The sequence below is a fragment of the Bos indicus genome, chromosome X (assembly GCF_029378745.1).
Source record: "Bos indicus isolate NIAB-ARS_2022 breed Sahiwal x Tharparkar chromosome X, NIAB-ARS_B.indTharparkar_mat_pri_1.0, whole genome shotgun sequence".
NCBI classification, from domain to species: Eukaryota; Metazoa; Chordata; class Mammalia; order Artiodactyla; family Bovidae; genus Bos; species Bos indicus.
The window spans coordinates 131,845,682-131,870,198 of record NC_091789.1 but is presented as its reverse complement, the minus strand read 5'-3'; the positions used below and the strand labels follow the sequence as shown (position 1 = coordinate 131,870,198).

Below are 24,517 nucleotides of genomic sequence, written 5' to 3'. Positions count from 1 at the left end.
TTGCCCTATGAATCAGAGAACTTAAACAGTCTCTGTATCAACCTAGAGGGGTGGGATAGGGAGGGAAATGGGAGTGAGGTTCAAGAGGGAGGGGATATGTGTATACCTATGGCTGATTCATGTTGATGTTTGACAAAAAACAACAGAATTCTGTAAAGCAATTACCCTGCAATTAAAAATAAGTAAATTTAACAAAATGTTTTAAAACACCAAAGATTTCTTTTTGGCTTGAACCTGTCAAATTCTTGACTAGTTATTGTCTATTATAGACATTTATCGTGGCAATAAGTGTGTCAGTGTGTGTGTGTGTGTGTGTGTGTGTGTGTGTGTGTGTGTGTACCAGAGGCAGAGGGTGCACACAGTGAATTTGGAATGCTGTATAAGATTTGTAATTAGAGAAGCATCATACGAGATGTATTGAGATTAGGTTTACTAGTGGATGGTACCCTTTGTTTCTACAGTTATTACTTTAATGCTAGAGTTTTCTTTTGGGAAAGTTATTTCACTCAGAATTAATGATTTGCACAAGTTTAGATTAAAATGATCAGCTGTAACTTCTAAAGACAGTTTTTTACTTTCTATTACTATAGTGTTGTGTTTTTTGTTTTTTTTTTTTGAATCACCATTTTAAAAGATGTTTCTACTTTTATCGCATTTTTTCCCATTGATTTTTGGTTTGTTGTTCAGGTATAAATAACATAGGATAGGTTGTACTTCTAGGTTTTTTCCCCTTACTTTTTGTTACCAGGAGGAGACTAGGTGGTGGTACGGGGGGAGGAAGGTGTGGTATAGGTAGCGTGGAGGAAGGAAATAGCCCAAGAAAAGCCATGTTTGGGAAAGCTTATTCAACTCCCATGACTGGAATAACTTGAGAAGTGAAGGTACTGAGCAGGAAGATGAGTTCCTGCCAAAGACGATCTTTTCTTGGCAAAATGTAAACTGGTCACAAGTCACTGTGCTACACATTGAAGCCAGCAGGAGCTTTTGTGAGCACAAATCTGAATGCAGCCTTCAGTAATACTGGCCTTCTTTCAGTGCTTCATACTCTCCATCCTCTGTCCCACCTTTGGATCTTTGCTGTTTCCAGAATCTAATGCTCTTCCCTCCCCCTTCACGTAACTGGCTCACACTCCTCTTGTCATACTTCTCACAGAAAACCTACCCTTGAACTGTTGAATTTGGTCATATCCCCCTATTACAGGCTTTTGAAGCACCATTCAAAGATACCTTTCCTTTGATTTACATGTCAGAGTTGCTTGTGTGATTCTTTATGTAATGGTCTTCTTTCCCATTAAACTGTTGGCTCTGTGAAGGAAGGGACCATGTCTATTTCTGCTTACCTTTTATTCATATTCCCTAGAATAATACCTAGATCATAACTAGGCATTTGATAAATACTTGTTGAATGAATAAATGAAAGTTGATATCAGGAAATGGAAAAGCACTTGGGAGGGATCCTGATATTGAGCCAGAAAGGCAGATATTCCTAGCTCAGCAAGCTAGTTGGTCAGAGGAAAATCATATACAGTTCTGTGCTAAGGAATAGTTATTGATTTAGGAATCTGATTTAAATCTGAAGAAAATCAAGAATATTAAGGGAAGCCTGGGGCTGAGATAAAGCAAGATTAGATGACTCTCCAGAAGTAAAGTTGGATCAACAGGTTTTGCCCTTTACAGTGGCATGACCCAGGTTGTCCCCACATCAACATTGGGCAACCACTGCCTACCCTCCCCCTTCCTCCCTAGAGAAGGAGATCTCTCCCAGCACTCAAAGATGACTGATTAATCCTTTCTGCTACTGTTCCTTCAACATTTATATGGATGGTGTTTGGATACAAAATTGCTTTCCTCCCTTGGTAAAGCTAATGTACAATTTTTTATAAAATTCAAAATCCACATATTGCTGAAACTTTTGGCGTGTCTTCACATTCAACAATACTGTTTAGACATTAAAATATTAAAAACAAAAGATAGCTGTATTAAATACTGTTGTGATTAGGCTAATTATTTTTTATGATGTATTAGCTTGCTTGAGGTATTTTGATGAGTTTCATGTGAGATTCCCTGAATGTAGTAAATCATTGCTTTTGATGGTTTCTTTGAAGTCAACAAAAAGAAGAGTTGTGTTTCTGTTAGAGAAACTTAATTACACAGGAACATACCATTTGTAATCAAACATAAAATAGTAAATTACAGGCGTGGCTTTCATAAACACATATACTTCCCCAAATGCTTAAGTATATTTAAAATTTGAAAGTAGTTAATTTAGGCTAAAGTTAATACTTTGGCCACCTGATGTGAAGAGCTGACTCATTTGAAAAGACCCTGATGCTGAGAAAGATTGAAGGCGGGAAGGAGAAGGGGATGACAGAGGATGAGATGGTTGGATGGCATCACTGACTCAATGGACATGGGTTTGGGTGAACTCCAGGAGTTGGTGATGGACAGGGAGGCCTGGTGTGCTGCAGTTCATGGGGTCGCAAAGAGTCAGACATGACTGAGCGACTGAACTGAACTGAATTTTTTAGATAGCTTGTACTTTTTAATATATACATAATGTAAAATTTACCATTTTTAATCATTAAAATTTTTTAAATTATAAAATACACATGACATCAAATTTACTGTTTTAGACATATTAAAATGTACAAGTCAGTGATGTTATGTCCATTCACATTGTTAAGCTACCATCACTAATATCTATCCATGAAACAGTTCATCTGGTAAAACCAAAACTCTGTACCTATTAAACACTAACTCCCTCTCTCAGCCCTTGGCAACCAGCATTCTACTTTATGTCTATGAATTCTAGGTATTCTAGGTACCTCATATAATTTCAGTCATATAGTATTTGTCCTTTTGTGAATGGTCTATTTCACTCTGTGCTCAGGGGTCATCCATTTTATAGCATGTGTCAGCATTTCTTTCCTTTTTTTTTAAGACTTAAAAAAGATGAACAAAGTTTGTTCATCTGTTGATGGACACTTGGGTGTTTCCACTTTTTGTTTATTGTAAATTATGCTGCTATGAACATGGATATACAGATTTTTTTAACTTTTTATATTGGAGTATAGTTTATTAACAATGTTTTGTTAATTTCAGGTGTACAACAAAGTGATTCATTTATACAAATATCTATTCTTTTTCAAATTATTTTCCCAGTTAGGCTGTTAAATAATATTGAGCAGAGTTCCCTGTGATATACATTAAATCCTTATTGGTTATCCATTTTAAATATAGCAGTATATACAAAAAATTAAACAAATGAACTTATTTGTGAAACAGAAACTGACTCACAGACTTGAAGAATGAATTTTTGGTTACCAGGGGAAAGATAGGGGGAGAGATATTTCAGGAATTTGTGATTGACAGATACCTTTTTGAGACATTGCTTTCACTTCTTTTGGGTTGAGAAGTGAAATTACTGGATTACATGGTAGTTGTTTTTTTCCATTTTTTAGAGTAACTGTTGTTCTCTTTTCCATAGTGGTTGTACCATTTTATATTCATTTAATGGTCTTTATCCACATCCGTGACAAAACTTGTTGTTTTGTATCTTGTTTATTTTGTTTTGTTGGATCATTGCTATCCTGATTGCAAATAGGAAAAGGAGTACGTCAAGGCTGTATATTGTCACCCTGATTATTCAACTTATATGCAGAGTACATCATGAGAAACGCTGGGCTGGAAGAAGCACAAGCTGGAATCAAGATTGCTGGGAGAAATATCAATAATCTCAGATATGCAGATGACACCAACCTTATGGCAGAAAGTGAAGAGGAACTAAAAAGCCTCTTGATGAAAGTGAAAGAGCAGAGTGAAAAAGTTGGCTTAAAGCTCAACATTCAGAAAACTAAGATCATGGCATCTGGTCCCATCAATTCATGGGAAATAGATGGGGAAACAGTGGAAACAGTGTCAGACTTTATTTTGGGGGGCTCCAAAATCACTGCAGATGGTGATTGCAGCCATGAAATTAAAAGACCCTTACTCCTTGGAAGGAAAGTTATGACCAACCTAGACAGCATATTCAAAAGCAGAGACAGTACTTTGCCAACAAAGGTCCGTCTAGTCAAGGCTATGGTTTTTCCAGTGGTCATGTATGGATGTGAGTTGGACTGTGAAGAAAGCTGAGCACCAAAGAATTGATGATTTTGAACTGTGGTGTTGGAGAAGACTCTTGAGAGTCCCCTGGACTGCAAGGAGATCCAACCAGTCCATTCTAAGGGAGATCAGTCCTGGGTGTTCTTTGGAAGGAATGATACTAAAGCTGAAACTCCAGTACTTTGGCCACCTCATGTGAAGAGTTGACTCATTGGAAAAGACTCTGATGCTGGGAGGGATTGAGGGCAGGAGAAGGGGACGACAGAGGATGAGATGGTTGGATGGCATCACTGACTTGATGGACTTGAGTTTGAGTGAACTCCGGGAGTTGGTGATGGACAGGGAGGCCTGGTGTGCTGCAGTTCATGGGGTCGCAAAGAGTCGGACATGACTGAGCGACTGAACTGAACTGAATGGATATGAGGTAGTATTTCATTATAATTTTGGCTTGTATTCCCTAGTGACTTGTGATGTTGAACATCTTTTAATGTGCTTATTGGACATCTATATACAATCATTCTTTGGAGAAATGTCTATTTAAGGCTTTTGGCATTTATTAATCAACCTTTTGTTGTTGTTGTTGAGTTACAGGTGAGTTCTTTACTCTGGAGTTCTTAATCTATTCTGTCCCTTGCCAGAATTCTCACTTGCAAATATTTTCTCCAATTCCATGAGTGCCTTTTAATAGTTTAGTGTGCTATAATGAACAAAATTACTTAATTTTGATGAAGTCCGATTTATTTGTTTTTTTTCCTTTTATTGCCTGTGACTTGTACTTTTTTAAGTCAAAATCTGTAAGTGTGCTTTTCAAGATTAGAAGTATGACAGTAGGAGTCTTTTATTTTCAATTGTCATTGAATGAATATACAGTATGTATCCTCAAAACATTTTAAACACCTGTTGACAAACTACCGATTTTCCAAAGATGATTCAACTCCAACTCACACATTTATTTTTATTATTATAAAAGTGAGACTCTACTAGCTATTTTCTCCTTAGAATTAGAACCTCTGTTGAGAAATTGTAACATTTTTAAAGCCAGTAAATATGAGTATTTTTTGTCTTTGTGATAATCAGTTACTATTTGGCAAACAAGACAATAAAATTTTAGGAAAAATGTATTTCAACATTTCTGTAAGAGATTCCAATTAGAACCTATAGTTGTGTTTATTAAAGGGGTTTATTGAAGGCGGTATTCATTACATCACACAAGAATTTCTTCCAATGGGAAATCTTTTTTTGGCTTCAGTATTAGATACTTTTGAACTGTGGTGCTGGAGAAGACTCTTCAGAGTCCCTTGAATTATAAGCAGATCAAGCCAGTCAGTCCTACATGATTGGAAGAACTGATGCTATAGCTGAAACTCTAGTACTTTGGCCACCTGATGCAAAGAGCCAACTCATTGGAAATGATCCTGTTGCTGGGAAAGATCAAAGGCAAAAGGAAAAAGGGGCAGCAGAGGATGAGATGGTTGGATGGCATCACCAACTCAATGGACATGAATCTGAGCAAACTCTGGGAGATAATGAAAGACAGGAAGCCTTGCATGCTGCAGTCCATGAGGTCACAAAGAGTCGCACACAACCTAGGAACTGAACAACAACAAATCAGGAATAGGTGAACTTCTCTTAGAAATTGGTTTGCTTTTCTAATGAGTATTTTTAACTGTATACCTGATCCAGTTTTCTTCTTTATTATCTTCTAGGCAATTTACAAGCAGTGTTCTATCTTCTCCCATACTTTAGCAAGCCTAGTATTTTTCATTGTTACGAAGTTTGTGTATTACCATTATTTCTGGATCCCATTTAATGACTGTGTATTACCATTATTTCTGGATCCCATTTAATGATATTTTAATTAATATTATTTAATTAATATCATTAATGATATTTTTAACCACCATTATTTCTGGATCCCATTTAATGATATTTTCTCTCAACCGTATTTTTCTCATCGACTTTTAAATTTGTGTTCTCCTGCTGAGTTGTGGGGAGAAGGCAATAGCACCCCACTCCAGTACTCTTGCCTGGAAAATCCCATGGATGGAGGAGCCTGGTAGGCTGCAGTCCATGGGGTCGCTAAGAGTCAGACACGACTGAGCGGCTTCACTTATGCTTTTCACTTTCATGCACTGGAGAAGGAAATGGCAACCCACTCCAGTGTTCTTGCCTGGAGAATCCCAGGGACGGGGGAGCCTGGTGGGCTGCAGTCTATGGGGTCGCACAGAGTCAGACACGACTGAAGTGACTTAGCAGCAGCAGCAGCTGAGTTGTGCGTGCTTGTGTGCATGTAGATGACATACTAAACCCCTTTTGATATAAAGTAAAATTTAAATGGATTTTAAGACAATGTCTTTAAAGTTTCAAATGGAAAATAGAAAAAATATTTTTGGTATAATGTCTTTCTTGTATGTTACAGATGATCACTTTGGGAAGAATTCTAATTCCTTCTAATTTAGCATAGGTTTTAAAGGTAGAGATTTGATGTCAGATGGACTTGGTTTTAGATTTGACTTTACTATTAAGCTATGGGATCCAGGGCATGATCTCTAAATGTCCATTTTCTTATCTGTAAAGTCAAGATAATTATATGTAATCCATAAGAGTGTCCTACAGATTAAATGAGAAAATGTTTGTGAAGTTCTTAAAACAGTGCTTGGCACACAGCACTAAATAAATAAATTGAAGGTATTACTGTTAATCAGAATCATCTTTTCTACTTGGAAATAATTTAAGTATTGCCAGCTTAACATTTTCTAGAAGAAATTAGGACAAAGTCTTGAATTTTTTTTTTTTTTTTTTTGCTTCATCTTCAGGATACCACCCGTTTCTCTCTCTCTCTCTCTTTTTTTTTTTCCTATCCCTCCTTTGCTGTACTTGCGCAATTTGGCTGTAGCAAAGTAATGCTCAGAATTCTCCAAGTTAGGCTTCAACAGTACATAAACTGTGAACTTACAGATTTCAAGCTAGATTTAGAAAAGGCAGAGTAACCAGAGATCAAATTGCCATCATCTGTTGGATCATAGAAAAAACAAGAGAATTTACAGAAAATCATCTACTTCTGCTTCATTGACTACACTATAGCCTTTAACTGTGGATCACAACAAACTTAAATTTTTTAAAGAAAATTCTTAAAGAGATGGAAATACTAGACCACCTGACTTGCCTTCTGAGAAACCTGTATGCAGGTCAAGAAGCAACAGTTAGAGCAGGACATGAAACAACAGACTGGTTCCAAATCAATAAAGGAGTACAACAAGGCTGCATATTGTCACCCTGCTTATTTAACTTATATGCAGAGTACATCATGAGAAATGCTGGGCTGGATGAAGCACAAGCGGGAATCAAGATTTCCGGGAGAAATATCAATAACCTCGGATATGCAGATGACACCACCCTTATGGCAGAAAGTGAAGAAGAACGAAAGAGCCTCTTGATGAAAGTGAAAGAGGAGAGTGAAAAAGTTGGCTTAAAACTCAACATTCAGAAAACTAAGATCATGGCATCTGGTCCCATCACTTCATGGGAAATAGATGGGGGAACAGTGGAAACAGTGTCAGACTTTTATTTTTCTGGGCTCCAAAATCACTGCAGATGGTGACTGCAGCCATGAAATTAAAAGACGCTTACTCCTTGGAAGGAAAGTTATGACCAACCTAGATAGCATATTCAAAAGCAGAGACATTACTTTGCCAACAAAGGTCCTCTAGTCAAGGTTATGTTTTTTTTTTCCAGTAGTCATGTATGGATGTGAGAGTTGGACAATAAAGAAAACTGAGCACCAAAGAATTTATGCTTTTGAACTGTGGTGTTGGAGAAGACTCTTGAGAGTCCCTTGGACTGCAAGGAGATCCAACCAGTCCATTTGAAAGGAAATCAGTCCTGAGTATTCATTGGAAGGACTGATGCTGAAGCTCCAGTACTTTGGCAACCTGATGTGAAGAACTAACTTATTTGAAAAGACCCTGATGCTGGGAAAGCTTGAAGGCAGAAGGAGAAGGGAACAACAGAGAATGAGATAGTTGGATGGCATCATTGACTCGGTGGACATGAGTTTGAGCAAGCTCCCGAAGTTGGTAATGGATAGGGAAGCCTGATGTGCTACAGAGGATGGGGTTGCAAAGAGTCGGATGCAACTGAACTGAAGACAACATTAAATTTTTAGAGAAAGAACTTGGCTTTGGGGAGAAAAGTAGAAATGCTGGTGGTCCCTATGGTGGATCTTGGCCGTCTAAGAAGTCTTCTAGAGACCACAGTCCCTGAGTGGTTTTCTACTGCATCACTCTATACATCCTAAATTATATCAGCTTCTTAGAATTCTGTTTATAGTCTCTCAGCTCTGCCAATTAGCAGGGTGAAGGAGACTTTTCAAAGGTAGTTAAATGCATGAATGCACACTGCCCCAAAGTTAGTTCAGTTCAGTCGCTCAGTCGTGTCTGACTCTTTGCGACCCCATGAATCACAGCATGCCAGGCCTCCCTGTCCATCACCAACTCCCGGAGTTCACTCAAACTCACGTCCATCGAGTCAGTGATGCCACCCAGCCGTCTCATCCTCTGTCGTCCCCTTCTCCTCCTGCCCCCAATCCCTCCCAGCATCAGGGTCTTTTCCAATGTGTCAGCTCTTCACATGAGGTAGCCAAAGTATTGGAGTTTCAGCTTTATTATCATTCCTTCCAATGAACACCCATGACTTATCTCCTTTAGGATAGATTGGTTAGATCTCCTTGCAGTCCAAGGGACTCTCAAGAGTCTTTTCCAACACCACAGATCAAAAGCATCAATTCTTCGGCACTCAGCTTTCTTCACAGTCCAACTCTCACATCCATACATGACCACAGGAAAAACCATAGCCTTGACTAGACGGACCTTTGTTGGCAAAGTAATGTCTCTGCTTTTGAATATGCTATCTAGGTTGGTCATAACTTTCCTTCCAAGGAGTAAGGGTCTTTTAATTTCATGGCTGCAGTCACCATCTGCAGTGATTTTGGTGCCCCCAAAAATAGTCTGACACTGTTTCCACTGTTCCCCCATCTATTTCCCATGAAGTGATGGGACCAGATGCCATGATCTTAGTTTTCTGAATGTTGAGCTTCAAGCCAACTTTTTCACTCTCTTCTTTCACTTTCATCAAGAGGCTCTTTAATTCGTCTTCACTTTCTGCCATAAGGGTGGTGTCATCTGCATATCTGAGGTTATTGATATTTCTCCCGGAAATCTTGATTCCAGCTTGTGCTTCTTCCAGTCCAGCGTTTCTCATGCTGTACTCTGCATATAAGTTGAATAAGCAGGGTGACAATATACAGCCTTGACGTACTCCTTTTCGTATTTGGAACCCGTCTGTTGTTCCATGTCCAGTTGTAACTGTTGCTTCCTGACCTGCATATAGGTTTCTCAAGAAGCCAGTCAGGTGGTCTTGTATTTCCATCTCTTTCAGCATTTTCTACAGTTTATTGTGATCCACCTAGTCAAAGGCTTTGGCATAGTCAGTAAAGCAGAAATAGATGTTTTTCTGGAACTCTCTTGCTTTTTCATTGATCTAGCAGATGTTGGCAATTTGATCTCTGGTTCCTCTGCCTTTTCTAAAACCAGCTTGAACATCTGGAAGTTCATGGTTCACATACTGCTGAAGCCTGGCTTGGAGAATTTTGAGCATTACTTTACTAGCGTGTGAGATGAGTGCAATTGTGCGGTAGTTTGAGCATTCTTTGGCATTGCCTTTCTTTGCGATTGGAATGACAACTGACCTTTTCTAGTCCATAGGTACTTAGTATATAGTTGCTAAAAGGAATGCTGGAAACATTATTCTCTGGTGTCGGTCTTTTATATCAGTCACTATGATAAAATGATATGAGAAGGAAATTTTTTTCAGTAAAAATTTTAGTATTTTCCATGTAATAAATTAAATTATATTCCAAAATTAATATTTTCCAAATATTGTATTGCCTGTAGTTCATTTATAATATTTGTAATTTTTATTTTTTTTCAATTTGCAGAATAAAATTGATATTGGTGGCATTACAATTGTATAAGTTTTAATATGTGTATAGATTTGCATTACCATATCACAGTTGGAGCACAAAACAGTTTAATCACCTCCAAAATCTCCCTCTTGCTGCTTTATGGTGATAGCCTCTTCATATACTCAGTATCTGGCAACTACTGATATCTTTTCTACTGCAATAGTTTCATCATTTTCATTATGTAATATAAATGGAATCTTGCAGTAAGCTCTTTCATATCAGTCATTTTCACTCAGCATAATACTCTTTGAGCTCCATTCAAGTTATTGTGTATGTCAGTTGTGGCTTTTTAATTGCTAAGTAGTATTCCATGGCATGGATGCTCCACTATTTGTTATTCTTGTTCACATTATTTCCCCTTTGTTAAATCAGATATTGCCTAACTTTTGTTGCAATTTAGAATTATTTAGTGGCATAAAGGGTTTTGAAGAAAACTTTCTTATTTTTTTGGTTGAATAAAATTAAATTTGAAAAGAGGAAAAAACAGAGCAAAGAGTAAATAACGCTTTTACTTACAAACTAAGAGTGATGGCCAGCTTATCTCTGAATTAAATCAAGAATTTAACATGGCTATATCATCTCACAACTATATGAGAGTTGTCAAAACAAAATTTAACTGCATGGGTTCTAGAGCAAAATTATGTGTCTAGATTTATTAGATAGTCTAGGTATCTGTAAAGTACCGTATATATTGATGTAGTTTGGTCAGTTTTCCGGTGATTAGAATACAGTATTTAGTTTTTATACTGGGATAGGTGGTGATACCTTTCACTGAGACGGTAATTACAGGAGACTCCTCTGGAGGGGAAAATGAGAAGTTGTGTTGTGGACGTGTTACAATATATAGATAATGTAAGTTTGGCATTCATGAGGGAAATCTGAAATGGATGTTTAAGATCTCAGATGGAAGTGGAAGACATGGATGTGGATGAGCTTCTTCAGTTAGAATGTAATGAGTGAGAGGTAAGGCAAGTAGAAAGGGGTCTTTGGAGCGTGCTGCTGCTAAGTCACTTCAGTCGTGTCTGACTCTGTGCAACCCCATAGACGGCAGCCCACCAGGCCCCGCGGTCCCTGGGATTCTCCAAGCAAGAACACTGGAGTGGATTGCCATTTCCTTCTCCAGTGCATGAAAATGAAAAGTGAAAGTGAAGTCGCTCAGTCGTGTCCGACTCTTAGCAACCCCGTGGACTGCAGCCTACTAGGCTCCTCCGTCCATGGGATTTTCCAGGCAAGAGTACTGGAGTGGGGTGCCATTGCCTTCTCCCCTCTGGAGTGTAGGGCAACAATATTTTAGGACAGTTGAACAAAGCATCCTGAAAGGGAACTGACAACAAATAGGCAAAGAGAACCAAGAAAGAGCAATGTACACACACACAGTAGAGGGTGAAAGAAAGAGTAGATAATATAGAGAGACTGCAGGTTAACTCAAGTTACTTTAAGGAAGTTTGAAATTTAGTGAAGACTGTGTGACCTGGTATACTAGACTACCGTACCAGGAACCAGGCAGTTTTTAGGATTATCTGTTCTTCTTTCAGTGGCTACGTAATTTCTGTTATGGAACTTTGCTTCCCTTTGCAAAGTTTTTCTAATCTTGTCTCTGCTTTCTCTTATAATATCTGCTCCATCATAATTTCAGCTGAGTTGTAGCCCATTATTACCTTTCATTTCCCGCCTTGACATATAATCAAGACCTTTTAGATATTGAGAATTACCTCACTTTCTTGGTATTTCTTACTTAAAAATCTTATTAGTCCAGTTCAACATTTATATCAAGTCGTTTCATAGGTTATTGAAGCCACTCAATCTGTAGCCTGGCCAATCACTTATTGAAGTGCCCTGAGTAATCTTGAAAACCATATTCATTGTGGATTTCTGCTTTTGGATCTGTAAATTGCAAATGATTGTAGATTAAAGAGTGCATTATAGGTGAGGAAATAAATGTGTAAGGGGTTTGGAAGGGAATAACAGACTAGTGGGAAACACTGCATCAAGGAAATCAAGGAAAGAATTTTGTTTTATTTTGTTTTTTAAGGTGACAGAGGTTTGAACATAGAAGTCAATAAAAAAGAAATGGGTTACTTCAACATTTAATTTTTTAATTGTTGAAGTTGTGTTAAGGTGGCAGAGGAAGATTGAATAGCCTTGTATTGAAACAATGATACCTCTCCCTCTGCGATGGAGTTAAAGAAGAAAGGAGGAGGGGGCAGAGATAAATTTGGAAGTAGGGGAATATGCCCATTAACACATTTTGTGAAACAGGCCACAAAGAGAATGCTAAGAAGAGAGGTAAAGATTTCCAGTAATTGCTGAGAAAAATTCAAATAGGAACCTAACAGCTAAGGATAGGAGGAAGTGATTATCCTCCCCCCTCCGCCACCCCCAGTGAAGCCCATATATAGGTTGAGAAAAGGTGGATGACTGAACTAGTCCAGAGCTGAAATGGACTCAATTTGTGACTTGGTAGGAGTTAATGCTTGCTTTATTGTAAAAATTTGTTTGGTTCCACTGGGTTTTTTTTGTTGTTGTTTTTCATTCTGGTCTTCAATATGTTTCTTCTGCAGGTCTTGATGACTGTTTGCAACAGTATATCAAGAATTTCGAGAGGGAGAAGATCAGTGGGGACCAGCTGCTGCGCATCACACATCAGGAGCTAGAGGATCTGGGAGTCAGCCGCATCGGCCATCAGGAGCTGATTTTGGAAGCGGTTGACCTTCTTTGTGCACTGGTAAGGGCATCATAGAACTGGTGGGAAGGGAAACTTTGCTTTTTCTCCCTGTTTTCTTTCCTTTTAAAATTTTTTCCTATAATTTTTTTTGTTTCTTCTTCTCCTTCTCTTTACAAAAATAATTTCAATGCAAGAAGAAAAAAAATCCCCTAATTATCAGTCAACTGGATGTGGTATTTTCCTCCTTCATTGTATATGATGTGTTATGCCATGCCAAATTACAAATTAAGGAGGCTTATTAACTCAATTTGTGGCATTTTATCTAGCTACTTGAAAAACTAAGAGCTCACCAAGGGAGTTTTCACAGCAGCACTTGGGATGTACAGTTGTATACAATCATTTATAAAGTTCATTTCCTTCTAAAAGCTTGATTTAGTATCCCAAATGTTAAAGTAATCCTATTTTAGAAAAAATCATCCTTAAAATAATCAATTATTTTAGTGTTGTTTGCATATATATCAATGAATATTGAATATTGTATTTATGTCTGCTTATGTATTGCTATAAGAGCAGTTCCTAGTCAAGGCAAGAGAAATCAATATCAAAATAATCCTGCAAGATTTTGATAGTACATTAGATATTCTGAGAGGAATATAGATTCCCCCCCCCCCCCCCCCCCCCCGTGTTAGCTAAAATGACACTAGCATGATTGGGGCTAGAACTACAATGAGAAAGAACATGAGTCTTGTAATAATATGGGACTGAAATTTGACTCAGTCAGTTAATGACATTTGTGGGCAAATCATTTCACCATTGCCTTAGTTCTTTTATTTAAAATAGAGATATTTTATTTAAACAAGAGATATTTTATTAAAAAAAAAAAAAGTGCTTCCTTGGTGGCTCAGCCACTAAAGAATCTACCTGCAATGTGGGAGACCTGGGTTGTAACCCTGAGTTGGGAAGATCCCCTAGAGAATGGAATAACTACCCATTCCAGTATTCTTGCCTGGAGAATTCCATGGACAAAGGAGCCTGGTGGGCTACAGTCCATGGGGTTGCAAAGAGTCAGACTCGACTGAGCAACTAACACTTTATGGGCTTCCCAGGTGGTGCTAGTGATAAAGAACCTCCCTGCCAATGCAGGAGATGTAAGAGACTCAGGTTTGATCCCTGAGTCGGGTAGATCCCCTGGAGGACAGCATGGCAAACAACTCCAGTATTCTTGCCTGGAGAATCCCATGGACAGAGGAGCCTGGCGGGCTACATACAGTCCATGGGATCACACAGAGTCGGACATGACTGAAGCAACTTAGCGCAATATCAACTACCTCTTGGTGGTGGTGTGAAAATGAGATAGTGTTTGAATAGCTCCTAATTCACTGCCTGGCACCCAGTCGACATTCAATAAGTTGTCGCTATTATTAAGATGATGATTAATAATAAATGTGTAGATAATTAAACATGATTCAAGCATCCATATACTCAGCACTGTATGTGTCAAGTGTAAAATCTAGTTCCTGCCATCTTGAAAAGTCTAGTGGAGGGAGAGTGACACACAAATAAGCATAAATAATAAAATTACTAAAATAAAAGCATGAGCTAAGTATTAGGGGACACAGAAATTTTGACTAAGATAAATGGGTTCATATTGCAAAAGATGTCATCTTTAACAGCCTACTGGAATATGAGCTTGTGTTTAAGAGGTAGAGAAACAGAGGGAAGTAATTTCCAGGTAGATAAAACGGCACATACACAGGCACACAGAATAAAGAGCATGCCTGGTACGTATGGAAAATGGTAAGCTATTTTCCCTCCACAAGTAAGCGGAAAGCAGTGGGCATAAAATTAGACTTTAAAAGATAGATCAGACTGTAGAGTACCTTAATATCCTGGTAAGAGATTTGTAGTTCTTAGTCTGGGCACTAGAGATCCATGCAAGAATGATCAAATACTTGCTTTAAAAAGGTAACTGATGGTAGTGAAAAGGGTGGACTGGCCTGGACTGAAGATAGGGGAACAATTAGGAAATGTTTAAAATAATCCACTTAGGCTATGAGTATGGCTTGAACTGTGGATGTGCAACAGGAATAGAGTATACTGGTAAATAGGAGTGAGTGACATAAAAAAAGGCTGAGAAAGATTCCATCCTTTTAGCTGCAGAGATAGAGTAGATTTTACAATAATGAAGATAGGCAATAGCAGCAAAAATAGATTTAGGTGGGAATATAAATTGAGTTTTATATTTGTTGAATTTGAGACATCTCTGGTTTATCCAGAAAGAGAGACTCCATCAGACAATTGAATTTATGAATTTGGAGCTGAGAAGTGACTGAGGACAGAGATTTGGGAGTCTCAAGGACATAGGGATTGAATCCATAGAGAGAGAGAGATCATTCAGGGAGGGTTTATAGACTTCAAAACCTTGACACTCCATCTGGGAAGGAAGGAGGGGAGGGAAGGGGAGAGGAGGCTGCAGAGGAGTTGTCAGAGAAGCATGAAGACAACTATGAAAGAGTGGTCACAAAAGCAGTGGGAACTATTATTTCCATTAAGGAACATTAATAATGTCATCAAATTTCACAAAAAGCCAATAGAATAAGCAAAGAAAAGAGAACTGACTGAAAATATTTTTTAAAGAATCTGAAACCAGATTGGTTGAATAGTACCTCCTACTTACACATTTCAATCTTAACATTAATTGTCCTTTTGTCAGAGACATGCCCTGATCACTCACTTCCTCACCCTGACCGGGTCTAAAATCATCCCCTCACTGTTCTTCTCTTTCTTAATCCTCATCTCATTTTGTAATTACGTATTTATATATATATATATATATATATATATATATTTTTTTTTTTTAGTTTAGTATCTGTTTCTTCTGCTAGACTATTAGCTATATGGGAAAAGTGCCATTGCTTATTGAACACCTAATATGTAGCACAAATGCCTGGCAGCAGTAAATGCTGAATAAACATTTTTTTGAAAGTGGCAATGAAAGAGACTTGACATATTTTTCACATGATAATTTAGAGATCCTCTTGTTTCCTTATTCCTGAGATAAGAAAATTAATTCAGACCAGAACACACACTTGCACTAATCAGATCGCAGAAATCATGCCTGAAATAAAAGCTAGTACTCAGGGTAAGGTAAGAGTCCACAGTGTTTTTGCATATTGGTTTCCATATCTGAGTCAAAATGGTCATCATAAAGGTATCATCTAAGTGACTCAGAGACGGGAATCTGACCTAGCAGTACCCTATCGTTATAACAGTAAAGTTGAGCATGTTAGAGCTTGAAATCTAGAGTGAATGTGTCATAAGCAGGTCTTCTCATAAATGAACCATTCACATGCTGAGTTCCAGTCTGTCACTTTGAATAAGAGAATGAGATTGGTCATTATGGTACTACCTACAAATCATCTAGACCTGTAGACTTTGGAGTTTGGCCCATGATAAACTCTGCTGACCTCAACTTACTTAAAATGATGGTATGAGAGATATAAACCACTGCCATGCAGTTCTGGGTTTAAGCACTCTAGTGTTGCATCATTTTCTTGGGGGGGAAAATGAAAACATTAAATTCATTCTTTCTATGTTTCTTCCTCAAAGAGGTCAAATGTTAAACTTCATTTTCACTGCTTCCTAATGGCTATACATCAGCAGCTTAAAAGTGGACATAGCTTACACTTTATGCAGTAGATGTTTTCCAGTAAATATAAAGCAAATATTTGAGCAATGAATCCGGATGTATTTCTCTATGACATTATAAAATCAGAAGGTGAGAGCCCTCCCCAGCAAGCTGAGTTGATTGCAACAGCAGTTGTGCTGTTGGGAACGGGAAACTATGTTTTGTCTCTTCAAATCTGTAATGTCTCTACTGACACTTCTACTTTTTCCTACATCTATTGTATTTATTTCTTCTTTTAACAATTATATATTCATGCTCATACAGTGCTACCACAGAGAATACAAAGATGAAAAAGGCATAGTCTGTGCTCTTAAAATGTCTATAGTCCAGTAAAGAGGACAAGAGTAGTTAAAAGATAATATAGATTTAAAACAAAAAAAATCCCAGGGGAAAGCAGAATTAGATGATAAACACTACTGAGGGATCCAGGAAATGTAAGTGGGATCTGTATTGGGACTTGCAGGATAAGTAGGTGTTTGCCAGATAAAAAAGCTGGAGAAAAGTTATCTAGGCAGAAAAATATGTGTAAAGACAGAATTGTGAAAGAGTTTGGGATGTTCAGAGAAAAGGAAGAATTTTGATTTAGCTGCTGAAGAGTGGGAAGTGATGGCAAGAACGGCACTTTGCACTTTGTGTCACATTATAAATCTTTGCTTTGGTTTTTTGGTCCTCAGTGTGCTTTCTGCCTGGTGCTGGACACACAGAGGATATTAAATGGATGCTAGCTTACTGAATGAAGTTCTCTACCTTTCTCCAGAGAACTGTATAATTTTTTTCTCTTGCCAATACAGCCTCTGACTCTGAAATATAAGGAAGACACAGAGAAGTTACCAAATTTCATTGTTTCATTTAAGCAATGGAATATTTTTCTGCCTTGTTTTAAAATTAGTCCTGATGGGAAATAAATGTCATGGAAGCTAATGAAAATCAAAAGTATATTCAGTGACTTGTTCATTTATGTAACATAGATTTATTAAGCTCCATCTATATACTGTTTGTAAGGACTTCCCTGGTGGCTCAGATGATAAAGCGTCTGTCTACAATGCGGGAGACCCGGGTTCGATCACTGGGTTGGGAAGATCCCCTGGAGAAGGAAATGGCAACCCACTCCAGTACTATTGCCTGGAAAATCCCATGGACAGAGGAGCCTGGTAGGCTACAGTCCATGGGGTCGCAAAGAGTTGGATATGACTGAGCGACTTCACTTTCACTTTAATATACTGTTTGTACAATGTTATCTTAGAAAGAAAGAAGCTTTTCATGATTTGGAATTATATTAACTCTTTCAAGCTGTTATGCTATCATTTGATGTGCTTCAATAGAGAGCACCTTCTATTAACTAAAATAATAGAGCATATATATATAGTTTAATGTATAGTCCTCAATTTATGTTCTGACAATACAACTTGTATTGAGAAGTACAAGTGAATCATTTATGACAGGATAAGAACAGTTTTTATTTCATTCTTCATGTACTTTTAATGTAATAGGTATTTTGCATGAAAAATTTGATGTCACTTGCTAGGATTTGTTTCTTTGCAGCATAATTGCTTGGTTCATTCATCTCAAAATAATTTATTTCTGAAACTATTTGTTAAAGCAATCCTTTTAGGACTCACTTGTATTTATAAAGTATTATAAAACTTAAACATGTATTACATGATGCATTCAGATTAAGAGCTCTGAAGAAAATAGCATTGACATTGTAAAATGCATTGTACTAATATTTTCAGTTAAGTGTGTAGTGAGAATTTGCCACTAGTGAGGGTATAGCCAACTTGACTTTCTAAAATGTTGTTTCTTTCATGTGCTTTTCCATGCATATAGTTGAGAGAACAGTAGAAACTTAGCACCAGTTCTTTAAGACTAGACTGGCTATGTTGAATCCTTGTGGAGTCACACCTGATTCCTGGCATGAATGTTGTTGGCCACATAGGTAACATAGGATAAAGAAAATAGCAAAGTACATTTCATGTCCAAGCTTTTGTTTAATTGATTTAGTCCTTTCTATACCAATAGTAATGCCTAGTTGTCCCATGCGTATCCAGTAAAAGCAAGCCTGCAATGAATAAACCTGCATTTTAAAAATGTCAGGACAGTAACTCTCACCTGCATACCTTTGGCCAAAACAAAGAGGCAGTTCATTTACTTGTTGCTTCTTTACATGGTAGGCTGGGGAGTGTGATTTACTGGTGACATAGTGAGTCAGAACAAACCATCCATTTTCATGAAGGAAAAGGCAAAATGGTATCTGTGTTGTCAGTAATTGATTTTGAGCTACTTAGAATTGAGTTCTAATATGATAAAAATTAACTTGCAGGATCAACTAACCCACCTCTTTTGTTAAAGTAGTATCACATCAGATCAGATCAGTCACTCAGTCGTGTCCAACTCTTTGCAACCCCATGAATAACAGCATGCCAGGCCTCCCTGTCCATCACCAACTCCCAGAGTTCACTGAGACTCATGTCCATTGAGTCAGTGATGCCATCCAGCCATCTCATCCTCTGTCGTCCCCTTCTCCTCCTGCCCCCAATCCATCCAAGAATCAGAGTCTTTTCCAATGAGTCAACCCTTCGCATGAGGTGGCCAAAGTACTGGAGTTTCAGCTTTAGCATCATTCCTTCCAAAGAAATCCCAGGGCTGATCTCCTTCAGAATGGACTGGTTGGATCTCCTTGCAGTCCAAGGGACTCTCAAGAGTCTTCTCCAACACCACAGTTCAAAAGCATCAATTCTTCAGCACTCAGCCTTCTTCACAGTCCTCTCACATGCATACATAACCACAGGAAAAACCATAGCCTTGACTAGACGAACCTTTGTTGGCAAAGTATTGTCTCTGCTTTTGAACGTGCTATCTAGGTTGGTCATAACTTTCCTTCCAAGGAGTAAGCGTCTTTTAATTTCATGGCTGCAGTCACCATCTGCAGTGATTTTGGAGCCCAGAAAAATAAAGTCTGACACTGTTTCCACTGTTTCCCCATCTATTTCCCATGAAGTGGTGGGACTGGATGCCATGATCTTCATTTTCTGAATGTTGAGCTTTAAGCCAACTTTTTCACTCTCCACTTTCACTTTCATCAAGAGGCTTTTGAGTTCCTCTTTACTTTCTGCCATAAGGTTGGTGTCATCTGCATATCTGAGGTTATTGATATTTCTCCCGGCAATCTTGATTCCAGCTTGTGTTTCTTCCAGTCCAGCGTTTCTCATGATGTACTCTGCATATAAGTTAAATAAGCAGGGTGACAATATGCAGCCTTGACGTACTCCTTTTCCTATTTGGAACCAGTCTGTTGTTCCATGTCCGGTTCTAACTGTTGCTTCCTGACCTGCATACAGATTTCTCAAGAGGCAGATCAGGTGGTCTGGTATTCCCATCTCTTTCAGAATTTTCCATAGTTTATTGTGATCCACACAATCAAAAGCTTTGGCATAGTCAATAAAGCAGAAATAGATGTTTTTCTGGAACTCTCTTGCTTTTTCCATGATCCAGCGGACGTTGGCATTTTGATCTCTGGTTCCTCTGCCTTTTCTAAAACCAGCTTGAACATCAGGAAGTTCACGGTTCACCTATTGCTGAAGCCTGGCTTGGAGAATTTTGAGCATTACTTTACTAGCGTGTGAGATGAGTGCAATTGTGCGATAGTTTGAGCATTCTTTGGCATTGCCTTTCTTTGGGATTGGAATGACAACTGACCTTTTCCAGTCCTGTGGCCACTGCAGAGTTTTCCAAATTTGCTGGCATATTGAGTGCAGCACTTTCACAGCATCATCTTTCAGGATTTGGAATAGCTCCACTGAAATTCCATCACCTCCACTAGCTTTGTTTGTAGTGATGCTTTCTAAGGCCCACTTGACTTCACATTCCAGGATGTCTGGCTCTAGGTCAGTGATCACACCATCGTGATTATCTGGGTCGTGAAGATCTATTTTGTACAGTTCTTCTGTGTATTCTTGCCATCTCTTCTTAGTATCTTCTGCTTCTGTTAGGTCCATACCATTTCTGTCCTTTATCGAGCTCATCTTTGCATGAAATGTTCCTTTGGTATCTCTGATTTTCTTGAAGAGATCCCTAGTCTTTCCCATTCTGTTGTTTTCCTCTATTTCTTTGCATTGATCGCTGAAGAAGGCTTTCTTATCTCTTCTTGCTATTCTTTGGAACTCTGCATTCAGATGTTTATATCTTTCCAAAGAATTGATGCTTTTGAACTGTGGTGTTGGAGAAGACTCTTGAGAGTCCCTTGGACTGCAAGGAGATCCAACCAGTCCATTCTGAAGGAGATCAGCCCTGGGATTTCTTTGGAAGGAATGATGCTAAAGCTGAAACTCTAGTACTTTGGCCACCTCATGAGAAGAGTTGACTCATTGGAAAAGACTCTGATGCTGGGAGGGATTGGGGGCAGACGGAGAAGGGGACGACAGAGGATGATAGACAGTGTTATATACAGATAAGCTGCTAAACTATTTTTATAGTCCTCTAGAATTTCTTAAATGCTTTTGAATTATTGGTTTAACTAGTAATAGTTCAACTAGTTATATTTGTTAACTAAAATAACTTTTAAGAATTTCTTTCTCCATCTTCTACTATGCATATTTTGTCTGTTCTTGCTACTGGGTTACTCTGTTTCCCACATTTTTTATCTGAATTTCCTTCATAAAGGGTATTTCTTTAGTAGGCTTCCAACTTAGAAGACCTCTGTATCTTACCAGATTTTGTCCAGAAGATTTTTGGATTATCTTAATTCTTGAGCTGTATTTTTTTTTAATGTAATACTATCTTAAAGTTTGAAAGCTTCAAAGTAGTTGTACTTTGCCTACAGATTTTTATTTATGAGAGAATCTGTATTCTTTTAAAATCACTTTTACCATTTCTAATAAAATATTTGAGATGATTGTATATAAGGAGATAGTTTAAATGGATCTTTTGTGGGCACTAATGGCTATAGAGTTCAAGTTATGTTACCAGATCGATTAGGTTCCTCATTTTTAAACTACTTAAATTTGAGTTTCTCTGAGCAAATGCAAATATTTTCTCATTAAAATGATTAATATACAGAAATGAAAAAAGCAGACACTGTTGTACTTCAGGGAAAATGCTTTAACACAGAGAAAAACTTCTGATAATATTTTCAAGTACTTCAGAAGTTTCATTTTAAGTTTAGTTAATATAATTTTTTTTTTTAGTCATTAGAGTATCTGTTCTAAGAGGATTTTCTTCATAACATACAGACATGCTGGATAAAATCTCCTAAATGTCTCACAAATAATTCATGCTCAGATGCAATAGAATTTGAACAGAATGTTGTTTTATTTGTGTAAACCAAACCTTTTAACTTGACAAGACTATTGCAGTTCAAATTTAACAGTGAATATTTAATATATTATGTGTGTGTGTGTTTTGAATCTATGGCTCTAAAACTTTTCTTTTAGTAAAACTATAAATTTTCAGCAAAGAACAGTCAGATTTTTATCATTATTAAATCTTTAGTGGTAACATACATAAGTTGGTATTAATGTTTTTGCGTCCAAATCCTCTTCCCACTCCCTTTTTTATTTCTTTCCTTAAATTTACCATAGAAAAAAATAAACCTAAATTTCATGTAAACTTAGGTACGCAATAATTGTTGACTTGATAATAGAGCTAAATCTGTTGTTATATTTGCTTCCCTTTTTCATTTTCCCTATTACTTTCTTCCATTTTGCTTCATTTGTTTCTCCTACCCTGCATGAACAGGAACAGATTAGTAGTGCAAAGGAGTGAGTGTAGAGGTATTCTCTCATAGGTGGCCTGGTAACTTACAGTCCCATTCTGATTTCTGTCTGCTCTAAGCTCTGAGCTCTTTAAAGCAAATCAAAAAGTCTCCCTCACTTTACTTAACTGTAAAAGGAAAGGCTAAATCAAAGTTAGAATTTGTTTGTGCCTCAGAGACTATCTAACATTCTTCAACTTTCATGATTTTCTATGTTAATAATACTTTTAATTTTACACATGAAAATAGTGTACATGTTGCCAAGTAGTTTGATCAAGGTCATCCTCTGATCAGGTTAACCGGCCTTTCTTAGAAGTGTTTTACAACTCACAATTACCTGTTTTAAAATTTAGTTGTAACTTGGGAAATCTTTCGCTGAAGTTTATTTGAGAGGATCCTACAATATGTCCCCATTGAATATGGTTTAAAAAAATTATTTGTATTTATTCATAGAAATCCTTCTTGGAATATTTGGGGTGAGATACTATATATTACTGTGGGCTCACCAGGTGGTGCTAGTGGTAAAGAACCCACCTGACAATGCAGGAGACATAAGAGATGCTCGTTTGATCCCTGGGTTGGGAAGATTCCCTGGAAGAGGGCATGGCAACTCACTCCAGTAGTCTTGCCTGCCTGGAGAATCCCATGGACAGAGCAGCCTGGCAGGCTACAGTCCATAGGGTTGCAAAGAATCTGACACGACTGAAGTGACTTAGCACACATGCACTGTATATTACTAGAAATTGAAAACTGAGACCAAGGAAAAGAAGAACAATTATACTTACAAAAAAGTCATTATGATTTCTTTAGATGTGATTCATACTTGACTGAGCTAATGCAACCATGACAAAATTAAAAGTTTAGTTTTAAAATTTGTATTATAAAAAGGAGAAAGTGTATTGGTTCCCTAAGGATGCAGAGGTTTACTATGTATACCATATCATAAAAGAAACTTCCTATGTGAGTCATTATGAAGAGGACACAGAAGGAAAGTTATATTGTATATGATGTATTTTATTGTTGGGTTGTACTTACTTTGCTCGTTTTGGGGAAACATAATTTTTCCTACTGTCTACTTTCATGACTATCAGTTCAGTTCAGTTCAGTCGCTTAGTTGTGTCCGACTCCTTGCGACCCCATGAATCGCAGCACGCCAGGCCTCCCTGTCCATCACAAACTCCCGGAGTTCACTCAGACTCACGTCCATCGAGTCAGTGATGCCATCCAGCCATCTCATCCTCTGTCGTCCCCTTCTCTTCCTGCCCCCAATCCCTCCCAGCATCAGGGTCTTTTCCAGTGAGTCAACACTTCTCATGAGGTGGCCAAAGTACTGGAGTTTCAGCTTCAGCATCAGTCCTTCCAAACAACACCCAGGGCTGATCTCCTTTAGAATGGAGTGGTTGGATCTCCTTGCAGTCCAAGGGACTCTCAAGAGTCTTCATGACTATACATATGCTAATAGAATAGATAATCAAAAATAATTGTTGATAATTATGAATTTCACAAGTAAATGAACTTAGGTTTGCTTAAAAAAGAAACTGCTTATGAGTCCTTATAATTTTTCTGTCTTGGGTGCCTTAGTTCCAAGATACTATGCCCTCATCTCTCCATGTTCATGTTAGTACTTACACATTTTATTGTAATTTGTTTATCTGATGTTTCCTCAAATCCTCATTTGACTATGAATTCTGCTAGGCCAGGAATCCTATCTTATTCATGTTTAACTCTTAATACTTGTTCCATTGCCTGTACATATAGTAAAGTACTCAGTAAATGTTGACTGAATAAAATATTGATTGTAAGTATATTTGTTTTCTCTCTTTTTATAATTCAGAATTATGGCTTGGAAACAGAAAATCTAAAAACTCTTTCTCACAAGTTGAATGCATCTGCCAAAAATCTACAGAACTTTATAACAGGGAGGAGAAGGAGTGGCCATTATGATGGGAGAACCAGTCGAAAATTGCCAAATGACTTTCTGACTTCAGTTGTGGATCTGATTGGAGCAGCCAAGAGTCTGCTTGCTTGGTTGGACAGGTAAAACCTTTTACATGTTTCATAAGTTATCCTCTTCAGACATCAGTTTGAATATAACATTACTTCATTTTCTTGTGAAAAGATTGCTTATTGATAAATTGATAAGTAGAGGAATATTAAGTAAAAAATATCTAATTATGATTTACCACAATATAGGCATTGTGATACTAATTATTTGCAAAATTTTATATTTGCAAGATTTTATATTCAACTGACTAGCTAATCAGTCATTAGTTCCTGACAGTTTTAAAA

At 37.6% G+C, this 24,517-nt stretch overlaps 1 protein-coding gene across 5 annotated transcripts in view; it reads left to right on the top strand.

The window, feature by feature from the left end:
• CNKSR2 (connector enhancer of kinase suppressor of Ras 2) overlaps positions 1-24,517 on the top strand; it is a 285,732-nt gene that overhangs the window by 48,105 nt on the left and 213,110 nt on the right. For all 5 annotated transcript variants that reach the window (XM_070784406.1, XM_070784405.1, XM_070784408.1 and 2 more), the window contains exons 2-3: positions 12,688-12,851; positions 24,063-24,265. In XM_070784406.1, coding sequence (XP_070640507.1) covers positions 12,688-12,851; positions 24,063-24,265 — 367 coding nt within the window. The remainder of the gene's footprint in view (positions 1-12,687; positions 12,852-24,062; positions 24,266-24,517) is intronic.